At 37.0% G+C, this 12178-nt stretch overlaps 1 protein-coding gene across 2 annotated transcripts in view; it reads right to left on the minus strand.

The window, feature by feature from the left end:
* The window catches only part of LOC146486195 (cyclin-F-like), a 49022-nt gene that overhangs the window by 34596 nt on the left and 2248 nt on the right, over positions 1 to 12178 (minus strand). Inside the window, exons 5-18 of one of the 2 annotated variants that reach the window (XR_014860064.1) lie at positions 11910 to 11960; positions 10587 to 10847; positions 8962 to 9035; positions 8738 to 8780; positions 8059 to 8180; positions 7609 to 7689; positions 7305 to 7347; positions 7181 to 7228; positions 6549 to 6619; positions 5917 to 5978; positions 5286 to 5373; positions 5120 to 5179; positions 4603 to 4642; positions 1919 to 4303 (exon numbers count right to left, since the gene is read on the minus strand). Coding sequence is in view for 1 of the 2 variants with exons in the window: in XM_085099320.1 (XP_084955446.1) it covers positions 3641 to 4303; positions 4603 to 4642; positions 5120 to 5179; positions 5286 to 5373; positions 5917 to 5978; positions 6549 to 6619; positions 7181 to 7228; positions 7305 to 7347; positions 7609 to 7689; positions 8059 to 8180; positions 8738 to 8780; positions 8962 to 9035; positions 10587 to 10847; positions 11910 to 11960 (1707 nt within the window). In the remaining variant the exon portion in view is untranslated. Of the gene's footprint in view, positions 1 to 977; positions 4304 to 4602; positions 4643 to 5119; positions 5180 to 5285; positions 5374 to 5916; positions 5979 to 6548; positions 6620 to 7180; positions 7229 to 7304; positions 7348 to 7608; positions 7690 to 8058; positions 8181 to 8737; positions 8781 to 8961; positions 9036 to 10586; positions 10848 to 11909; positions 11961 to 12178 lie in introns of those variants that run through there. The other variant, XM_085099320.1, reaches the window with a different exon arrangement.

Here is a 12178-nt window from a genome sequence, read left to right on the forward strand (position 1 = left end):
TTCTACACTGTATTCCTTGAAGTATGCAATCGCAGATTGAATCAACGGGAAATTAATCAACGGGTTGAAGTGAATTTCATCTGGAGCTGGTTTACCAAGAGTGCTGCACCTGAAAACGAGATGGAGTGGGAAGTTCTGGCGATCTCTTCTTCTGACGACATGAAGGCTATCGCCGTGACTCAAAAAGCTCAAAACTTCGGAACTTTTTAAGGCCGTTAAATTCAACATATCATCAGCCTCGACCGCTAGCTTTGAACTTGAAGATTTTGTACATACTTGAATGTAAGCTAATGTTTCAAGTTGCACTAATAGCATTTTAATATACTTTTACACTGCATTTAATTTAATATTTAGTTTTACTTGTATTTGTTTTTGTAGCTGAATGTATTATACACGACCCCACAAGCTTTCAGCTTTTATATACATCGTCTATAAATAAAGGCAACCTACCTACCTACCTACTCAATGCAGAAAGTATTTCTGACTACAGAATTACCAGAAAACTTGGTACTGGGTTGGAATGTGTAACTGTTATTCCGCGCCAACTTCTCGGGGGAGGGGGGGGGGGGGGGATGGGAGGGACAAACTATAAGAGGAAAATTATTAAATACAAGACGAGAGGCATACTAGGTTTGCCGTTGATTGTCTCGTAGAAGTAGATAGCTTATTTACCCTCGGATCTGACTGAAAATGAATAGGCCACTTGCAAAGTATAATGCAAATAAAGTGAACAGAAATTCCTAAATCAATTTACTCATAATTAGAAAAAATTACGTTGCACAGGGTGTTCGCGATTCTCTCTGTATTTGGAAGCCGTAACTCGTATGGCAGATTTTGAGCTTCAGAGAGAAGTGTAGGATTCCTTGCAGTTGGGGGCTTTGACGTGTGGAGAGGTGCGCGAGGTTGGCTCCGTGTGTAATTAGGGAGGGGTGGGTTGTCTCCTACACACAAACATCAAATGAACACTTCTCAGTAAATAAAATAATTTCAAGGCATTTATTTAGCTGTAAGATTGCAAATACTGCAGGTTTAATTATTTTAACGCATTGAAGTATTTTCCCAAACAGCAACAAGGTATTTTAAAGTATAAACAAACTCTCTATTTTTTTTTCGGATAAATAAGAATCATAACATATATAGTCTAGTGCCAAGGCAGCCACAAGGTTAGGGTTCATTAAACATACAATACCGGTAGACCCTGGGCATGAGGTTGGTTTATATACAGAGGAAAACGCTGTGTTGCGAAAGGGCGACTGGGTACATCTCCTGTTTGGGTACATGGTATGGGTGGAGTAATGTAGTGGCTTAAAAAATCTCCTGAATTCTCTGAATAATTCCATATTGACTTATTTACAGTTTGTATGTTTTGCCAAAAAAAAAAAAAAAAAAATTCACATTAAATAGAATTCAGCTGATCATCAAAGTATAAAACTAAACTTGTTCACTTTAAGTTGAACATCTTTTAAGTATAAGACTGTACAAAGAATGTGTAGGGCCCATCAATTACAGTGCGACTACTGTTACCGGGGTCACTTAAACAAAACTGACCAATTGGATTACAGGACAAGAACAATGAATTTCAACCAAAGCCGATTGAACCAATCACAAGTGGTAGGAAAACAACAATTGAAACCCCAAAGTTTTAAATTATTCGCTATTCATATCCTGTAATCTGACTGGTCAGTTTTGTTTAAGTGCCCCGTAACAGGAGTCGCACTGTAATGGCCCGCAGGCTATAATAATTATTTATATATGATTACTATCAACAGCAATCTTCAATGTACAGTTCTAGTCTGACAGGGCAGCCATCTCTTATTAACCCTTCACACTCCAGCATCAACATCTACATTCTCCTTACTGTTTTTCCATATATTTCTTACTGAACTAGTTGAGAGAATTTATTTAAACAACAGTTTACCTTTGGTGATCATTTTCTATTTTCTTATTACCTGTGTGATCATCCAAGTAGTGACATTGCAAGGAGAATTTGATGCTGAACACTATTGAGCCTAAGCCCCCTATGGGGCAGGGAGAGGAGGGGGGGGGGGGGGTCTCCTCAGTCTGGAGGGAGAAAGAGATGGCTACTATTATAGACTAGAAAAATTGTGTCAGTTTGTTAATTTGAATAAATATTATTCTAAACATTTTGGGATAATTTGGAACACACTGAAAGTTTGCTACCTTCACAACTAGAGTCCTCTTTTCTAAAACATGGTTTGAACTCATTTTCATACGACACCTTGAAAGCACTATGTTAATTTGAGAAAAATGAATAAGTCACTGACGTGCTAAAATTTTGTTATTCCATTCTTTCAACGAATTCCACTAATAGTGTGACTTATTCTGAGTGGTTAGTTTTTCAATAATTGTTTCAAATGCCAGTTTGAGTGAATGTTGCAAACTGAAACCCAAGCTATCACTCTGACCAATCACATTCAAGTTTACTACACATGGCTAAGTGTCTCCTCAACAAGAAGACGCCAGTGTGTAATAAGCCTAAACAGTTGCAATGCATAAATATTTTTACCTCTCCATTACCATAGGAGGGGTAGGAATATTTTAATCTGCAACCATATCTGCTCAACCAATTAATTTCTAATTACTATACTGAAGAATTGAAGCCCATTGTACGTAGGGAGTCAAAAGCCAAGAAAAGAGACCAAAATTAATAAGAATTTCTAGAGAGGAGGAAGGTGGGTTTAACCCAAAAATACTTCCAAGTGAGGGATGTGTAGATTTTTTTTACCACAAAATGGCCAGGCTGGTTTTTAACTAATGGAAGATTATTTCAACACTCATCTGAAAACCACTGTTACCAAAACACAACCAAATACCGTCGATGGCATCTAAGCGTCTACTCGGGAGGGAAAAACATGTTCTAGTTGGGTGCAAACATGACATGGTTTGGCGCTAAACATTCAAAGTTTGGTGTAGGCGGTTGTTGTTGACTTGATTTGTTTTTGCTCAACAAAATATTCTTTGCAAGCATTTTCAGATGTTAAGAATACTTTCTGGAGGCAAGTGTGCTGTTTTTGAGCGAGAAAGATGCCTGCAAGTTGAGAAAAATGAAATAAGCTTATGAGTGGAACATGCTGATCTGGCGCGACAGTTTGCTTAACGGCTGTCAAACTTCAAATGTTTGGCGACAAAACACATGTCTGGCACCCTATTAGAACATGTTTTTTGTCCCGCATCCACGCTTAGATGACGCTGACGGCAATAATTTTATTACATGTTGTGGTTTAAAAATTAATTCAAACCAGTTTAGTGTTTATTTTCCTTTGTGCAGTATTCATCTTGAGCACAATCAGAAACAAAGGGAAATAAAAATCAAACTGGTTTGAAAAATTTTTTAAACCAAAAACAATTTGAACCACAACATAATTATACATCTAACCAAGTAATGTAATGTGACAGTCATACTTAAGATACCTTTGATGTTGTTCCACCGCATGCAATGCAAAGACTTGTGACTACTAGGCGTATATCAGGAAACACTAGCCTTGCTTGGTGTGAAAGGAACATATCATAAACTATGTATTAAACATAGTTTAATCATGATAAGAAAGTCATAAAAAGGCATTACATTTAAAGTTCAAAGAGCAATGCTTGTGAATGAAAATTACTGAGAGGGAAAAGTTCAGTGAGCGATTGATCTACTCCAAGCTGAAGTCCTTTGTTGTGTCTTCCATGATTTGGAAGCTCTATCAGAAATATTACTGTTCTCAATAGCTCTAAGAGGTTGTCTTCTTCGCAGGGTTGATGCAACAGGCTTTGAGCAGCTCTCTCCTAACTCCATAGCATCATCTGCTTCCATGACAACAGGTACACATAACTCACTCGCATTGCGAATAACATTATTGATTGGCACGGGTTCGGAATCTGTATCCATATCCTGCACTTCAAAATCAAATCCACCATGTAGGCCAGCTGGGTGAAGAATGCTCGGCGTTGAACTAGTCCGTGAAAACTCATCCCAGTTCAAAAAGGAAGAGTCCTTTGATTGTTTGTTTAGCATGCCATGTTCACCATCAGCTAATTCATTGCAAAGTTCTTCATCCAGCAATGAATCGTCAACATTAATGTCTCCTTCATCTTCCATATCTCCTTCGTAACCACTCTCTGACAGGCTGCTTATGCTTGTATTTAAAATGCTATCATCAGCATTAGTCTGTTGCACATGTCCCATACATCGTGCCGCTGACTCACCACATCTCCTGACAACAGATGGTTTATCATTTTGCAGCTCAGACTGAAGAGCGATGGGAAAGAGATAATGACGTAATTCCTCACGGCTTGGGACCTGAAAACAATGAAAGGAACATTACAACTTCAACAATCAACCCTGTGCCTCGTTAGTAGCTTAACCCATAAGAGGAATCAAAACGATTTGAAATAGAGTGGTTTGGTGTTAATTTTCTGAGATCTTCCAGGTGTTATTCTCAACAATAAGCATACATCTTCAGACGTTTCATGGATTTCAGATTCAAGGAAAAATCAAAGGAAAACTCAGGTTCAGTTTTCTTAGCTTAAAATTCTCCTCTTGCATTTCTGTACAAGATGGATGACCGGAGCAGGGAAGTAAATATGGAGATTTCTCACCTTTATTTCACTGACTTTCATAAAACGCTCATCAGAGTACCTGAAGAAAAGAGACCAAAAATCTTAAATGGGTTCTTACTTTACATATAAGCACATAAAAAGTTCATACAAGTATAAAATAATTTACCACAGACAAATTAAACCAATCCCATGTAATGTATCAAGGATGACATGATAAAAATTTTGTTTGATTGTTTAGCTGATTTCAATTGAAGAATTTCAATCTGGGGGTAAATACAGTGATGTAGCTAAGAGAATCCTCAACAGGTTCATTAATAAACCCAGCCAGCTCTTTTGGACTGTACTGTGCACCTTTTAAAATTAGCCTCAGGTATCTGTGTTCTATTGAAATTTCAGCTGGTGAAAAGATCTCTTTCAGACAGTGAAAAACTGCCGATAGCTGGCTCTTATAAACATCCTTGAAAATAACGTGGACTTAGAAACCCAGAAATGAGTTATCAATGTTTATAAATCTTGTGAAATCATGTTAGAATATTTATTAATAATATTAACAGACCTTTCTTTAATAGCTTTAAGCTTCACATTTCTGTGATCTACAGGGAATTCATCGAGTAGACTGCAAAATAAATTCATAAAATAACTTAGAAACTTGAATGATTAAATATAAAGCAAACTAAGATTATAAAGAAAGAAATTTTACAGCTAACTCAAAAAGGAGGTACCATTGTTGGTGTAGATGAAGTGTACACTCCAGAAGGTCCACAATTCTTAAGCCGGTGATTTCAGGCATGTGTGACGGCCATGGATTTTCTGTCAAAAGAAAAACAATGCAACCATACTATATAGACAGACAAACCTTTGATTACTATATAATGATCTGCTAAGTTAGTGGTCAGAGAGTAATGATCCTCTCCCAAACCTAGTCTACCAATTCTGTAAGTTTCTCTGAGAGCATAAGCAAATTATTTATTCATTCACTGAACACAAACTAAAGGCACTGTTAATTACTGGGCAATTTTTCTTGCAACTTCTCTCGCAATTTTGTTGTGACACCAGTTGCACGAATTGTTGCCAGACAGTGTAACACGCCCTACAATGAACATGTTCCACAATTTGTTTCACAATGTTCCACAATTCGTTTGCTACCACAACTGTTGCAGAAGTAGAAGTCAGTTCTACGTTGTGCAACAGTGATTGGAGCAAAAACGTTGTAAGACATGTTCATTTTAGGGTATGTTACACTATACAACTATCCTTGCAACTTGTGTTGCAACAGCACAGCAAGAATGTGAGACAAGTTGCAAGAAAAATTGCCCAGTGTAACACTGCCTTACATATTACAAGTAAACTTACCACATTGTTGAATTGAATTTGCTAACAGAACAGAGGATGCAGCCATCAGGGCTGGAGGAAACCTAAAGATAAGAGAACTCGGACATAAAGCAACAAGTTAAATAGCCCTTTAAGTCCTAACAGTGATCAGAATCAAAATTCTCCTTGTAATATCAATGCTTATTTAACCCCTAAGGCCATGCGAATTAAGGATATGACCACCCAAGATGAATTTTCTTGATATTTTAATAACTTCTCCCTAGTTCTTTTATAAGAAAAGTATGGGGACACGATAGGAGAATTTGTTCTTTGATATTAGAGGTTGAATTGAAATGACCTAATTTTTAGACTTGAACATCTCCAGCCATTCCAATCTCTGTTCAAATTTTTTTTTCACATTTTCTTCTCTGTCATGAGTCATGTCATAAAAAGCTGGACAAAGATTAAAAATCTTAACATTTTTATACTTGGCAAAACACTATGGGTTTAGGCTCATGTGATTGCAAGATGAACAATATACATTTTCTTTCATGTATCCTACATAACTTTGTTGTACTTGAAATTACAAAATGGACTTCCAGTCTAGCAACCATTAGACCAATCTTAATAAAATCACTACGCTAACTATAATATTTAGAGAAAAGTTTTTATACCTTCCACATTCAGTGTGTAAAATTGACAAATCTGCTATATATCCCGCAATACACTCAGTCTTTTGACTGGCCTGAAAAAAAAAAAAAAGAATTGAACAGTGAGATACATGTATTGTAAACATAAAGAGAATTGTAACTTGAGACAGAGATAATGTTTGCAATAAAAAAAAATGTGATGGTATATTTTAAGCCTCATAAATAAATGAGAACATGACTGTATTACTCAGTCAATAACACAGGCGTATTCACTCTTTAATGGCCTAGCTCCCATACATGTAAGTCTCCTGTAGCTCATTGGCAGAGCATCCCATCTAGTAATCGGAAGTTCATAGGTTTGACTCCTGTACGTTATAAAGAACTTGGTTTTTTTTTTCTGAGTATGCCTGTGTCACTTTTTGTTTGATTATCTTTAAATTTTATATGTTATTGACTTTGACTAAATTTTTCGTTTTTATATTGTAAGTGCTTTTGAATATCATATAAAAAGTGCTTTATAAATTGATTATTATAATTATTATTACTGACTGAGTAATATATACTATTATAATTGATATGTCTGCAATCACTATAGTACTGGGGCGTTAATAATTGATTATTAATCATTATAAAACACAACGAAAATGAAGACTTACTGCAGCAAGAGAACAAAACAGCTTGAGGAAATCAGGTATGGTAAGGACCTGAAAAACAAGCCAATAACTCTGTGTTAATTTCCATAACAGATGCATAAATAATATCAAATCTTAAACAACTTACTCTAACTTGACCCTTGATAGAGGACATCACTTCACCCATCATTCTATAATTTGACAAAGGAAAAAATAGTGATGATGATGACCAATCACGGAACAAAGAACACGTAGGCATTGATCACAAATTTTTTATTGTCCAGAGGCAGGCAGGTAAAATCCAGGATGCTCAAGCTTAAGGCTCTGAGACATTGCTCAACAGTGCAAGCAACAAACTTGTTTAAATGTTTTCAAAATGTTGTCTTAAGCTTGGCCTGTAGTGACTATACTTTACTCTAATTTTGTTATAAACTAACCACTATTCAACTTACCTAACCACTTCTTCATACTTGTATGTCCCATCAGTTAACCAAGCAGCTTCTCTGATCGTCACAATATCTGTCCCTTGAAATCTGAAATTGCAGTGTTGTTTAGAATAATCTGACAATAATTGTGTATGTTAATGCTATTAATCACTAATAAATTAAATTAACAATAATGGCCATCCCTTATAACTATTTATACAACCCTCTTTCTCACCTTATAAATTAAACTAATTCAAGCTGTGATAAAATCCCTCCTGTAAGTATCTTTAAAGCCCTGGTTTATAGAGTTAATATGTATCCTACATGTACTAGTGGAAGTCAAAAACAGACCAAATTGAATTCAAAGTAGTGTTTCTTTTAAAATGTCAATCTCCCCCCCCCCCCCAAACAAACATACATGTTGATTGAGGGTGAACTTGTATAACTCTCAGTAATAAAATAATTGCCAACACAAACCTTGCTGCTATCAACATGCATGTGATTCCAAGAAGCTGGAGTTCTGATCTCTGTACTTTACGTCTCATAAGATATTGATCCACACAGTTCACAGCGATATGAACGATCTGACTTGGGAAATCCTGAAATGTAATGTATACATCAAAGAGAATATAAATTTTAAAGAGGGGCTCAAGAAACAGAATTTGCAACAAAACAACAAATTACAGTCAATCTACATCACACCTGACCAGTATTTTTGAAATTTACATGTCAGTTTTGAACATCACCAGCGAGATTTCAGACATACCAATAGAAATTCCCCTAGTTTATTGACAGACGAGTATAAAAATATGAATTTTTTCTTTACATTACAGTATTAAGCATTTCCTAAGTATTTTATATTTGTTTTTGAGTTAGTGTGTCTTTTTCGGAAAGATTTCCAGAGAAATCTTCAAGATTCCATTCAAATGCTGAACATTACAAAGAGGAACTTTGAATGTCCATTTCAATCTCGGAAATACTGCTCATGCGTGATGTGACAAAACTAGTTAAAGATGAACCCAAGACCAGTAGGATTACTTCTTGAATGCCATATATGTTATCACAAGTTGTAATCATTCAGATGCAAGATGAAAACTATCATCCCAGAAATACATGTAATGCCAGGTTTTGACTGAAACAGAAAGGTAACACAAACCTTCATTACAGCAACTTCCACCAGCCAGTCAACAAGGATGTACCTGCAAAATCCATCAAAAACAATTAGAGAAAATTAAAGTTTATACCTTTTGTGAATACGAAGTCAGGGAAGGATGGTACACTGTAGGCGGTCGCTTAAAATCTGCTAACATTATTGAGATGAATGGAGACAAATTAAAAATAAATAAGAAAAAACTGCAAGAAGCTAGTAAGACTTTATACCTCATTGTGCTGTTGAGTTCGGTTTGAAAACTAAAAAGCTTGTGACTATTCAATGGCTTTGATCTGGACACAAACTAGAAAGGAAAAAGAAAAAACATATTGGACATCTGTAAGATTGAGACAAAGTAAAGTAAGGTAAGTCTACTCTTAAAATAATTTTAAAACAGGTCGATTCCAAAAGGCGCTCCATTTTGCACAAGGTTACAAAGTTTGGCCGAGTGGGAAACTAAGTCAAAGAGAAGAAATTCCAATATGGCGGTCCTTGACGATTGCGTTACAACTCCGGGTAACTCCACGCTGTTCGATCAAGGGAAGCTACTATTATGTCATCCAAAGTAATGATCTATCTTAAAAAAGGTTTTCTTTAACTTATACCTTAGGCTACTCACATGAACATAATGGGGACGAATGATTGAATTGTTCAAAGCAAGCTAAGCTGCCTAATATTGATGACCCATCTTTAATCTTGATGTAATGCACTTGTCATCGGCTTCCCCGAGGGGGGGGACCCCGGGCTGATGTGGGGGAATACGGGAACTTTATGGGGACTTTGCAACAAATTTCTTCCGTTGTGGTGGGGGAAATGTGGGGACTTAGATTTTTGAATGCCCTACTCTCGGGGAAAATATGGGGACTTCGCTTATGTTCAACTGAGAGGAGATTGGGGACGATTTTTGTTCGCTCGATCGATGGCAAGATGGCGGAGGAGAACAAGAAGGTATGTTTTAAAATCCATTGTTTTTTGTCTATCAAACAGACCATCCGTCAAAACTTTGTACGTATTTGTAGGCATAGGCAACTTTAAAATTCCTCTGTGTATATATTATTGTTTATAGAGGTCACTGTTAAAGGTCAACAGGTCGTCTTTTGTTAGTGATATAATAGAAGCGGTCTGTTAAATTGTTAAGGATAGAAAAAGTTGATTTTTTTTTAAATATTGACAAGAATGTTAATTTCTGAAGCATCACAGCAACTGTTCAGAGTACTCAGGAAACTTACGGATGTTGTGTTTAGAAGCAGCAATGAACCTTCATGATAGTGTGTTTTCCCTTGTTCTTCATCAGTCCGGATAGATTGAAAACTGGGGAATTCAGGACTGAATGAAAAGTTGAAATTTTCACCATACTGCGCATGTACAGTAAGAGGAGTGATTTATAGCAACTTATGGAGTATTCGAGAAAAAATAATTAAAGTTCAGTTTTCATCAGAATGCAAAGTCCGAGTGTTTGCCGACTGTTTAAAGAACCCAAATAAAGTTCTGAAGTGCATCTTCAAATCCAGTTGGGTTCGCCAAATACTGGGGACTTTGCAAGAAACAAATCCCGCACGGGTGGGGAAATACAAGAACTTTGAAATACACAATTAGCAAAGTCCCCATATCAGCCCGGGGTCCCCCCCCTCGGGGAAGCCGATGACAAGTGCATAAAGTGTAGGTTATCAATCTTACGGTTTAAATAATATTTGATTTATTGATTGACGAATCATGTACAGCACGTTTTGTAATTAGGTATAGTGGCTTTTGGTCTATATATTTATGTATGATTTTGTATTGGGAAGAAGGGGAGGGGGGAGGGGGGGCTCTTTTTGCACCTCATGAAGTGAAGTATCCCGTTAGGATGGCATACCTGTGTGATGAACTCAGCCACTTGTGATCTGGTAGCCCCTCCGAGGTTTCCTTGAGCATATTCAAGAGCAAGCGTCAATTGAGCATCAGGGTGACTATCTTTAGCACAGTCTCGCAGTCCTCTGAGTCGTTCTAGTCTTGAGTAGGGTTCAAGGGGACCCTGGCAAAAGCGCAACTTCCATAGTTCAAATGCAGCATGGCAAGACCCCTGGCCGGAAGCATTTCTGAGCCACTGAAGGCTTTCCTCCTTTTTCCTCTCATCCTAAAATGTTCATAAAGATACTGTACTTACTACAGTCGACTCCCGATAACTCGAACCTTTAGGGGAAATTGAAAAAGGTTCGAGTTATCGGGAGTTCGAGTTATCGAGGATAAAATTATATAGAAAATGACCTGAAAGGAAGGAAAATTGGTTCGAGTTAGCGGGGGGTTCGAGTTAGCGAGGGTTCGAGTTATCGGGAGTCGACTGTACATGCAAGAACTCCATACGTAATAACAAAAACTATTAGATGTCATTTCAGTGTAACTAAAGCCCCATTCACACCAACAAAAGGAAACTTGGTAACACAAAGCTGAACCATTGGCTTTGACATAGGATTCAAGTAAACGTTAACTTATGCTTTCATTTGTGCTAAATCTGTAGTCCACAAAAATCTGAAAGCAGCTTTTATGAAGGAAACAATTTTAAACTGTTTAACCCTTGGTGTGAATGCAGCTTAAGTTTGTCCACAAAGCAATGACCTAGAAGAGTCCATGAAGCCAACAGTTTAGTAGCCTGCCCATCTGGGGGTGTTTTCAGAACTGACAGCTATACAGGCTAGCACTGTACGAGTATCACCTTGTGCTTTATGATCAGAATGGTGTTTTCAGATTTTCGTTTGTAGGACCTTGAAAGACAATGTCAAATATACCCTTCTGGATAGGAACTCCGCCACCCGAACTCAATTTCAGACCAAAGTGTTCATGTCCAATATTACCCATGTTCAAATGTGTTCAATAAAATCAATGCCCATTTTCAGAGACAGACCAAAACGGCTCATAAACCGTATACCGCTTGGGGTAGCAATACCTATATAGCTTATACAAGGGAGCAAAGGAGTACCCCCCTCACCCAACTCTGGAGAACCTTCCACATTTTTTGTCATTAGGCTAAATTTTGTTAGGAAAGACCTCTACACAAGAATTATGCATTTGGCTATTCTCAAACTATACTTCCAATGACAATCACAAACAGAGCTTGAGTTGGTGATATATTCATGTATGGGGCTGTGGTGAAATCTCGCCCTAAATGTATTTAAAACTCAGAAATTGATGTTTGACTTACCTCATGTAAGCTAAGAATTTTCCCTACACAGTACAACATTGACTTACTGACCTGTAACAAGATAAAATTATGAAATGAAACATTTTAATCACTTATGTTTTTGTGGCCTTCACTACTTTACCTTTTGTTGTTGTTGTTGTTGTTGTTTGTGTGAATTGACAGACAAAGAAAGAAAACCATTGGCTCTGGTTAGTGGTACCGTAATGAATTTGTTTACCGCACATATTGCATAGTCTCATGGTGGTTTACAATAATTATTCTTCTGTGGG

This window comes from Pavona decussata, unplaced genomic scaffold (genome assembly GCF_977016875.1).
Source record: "Pavona decussata unplaced genomic scaffold, jaPavDecu1.1 SCAFFOLD_21, whole genome shotgun sequence".
Taxonomy (NCBI): Eukaryota; Metazoa; Cnidaria; class Anthozoa; order Scleractinia; family Agariciidae; genus Pavona; species Pavona decussata.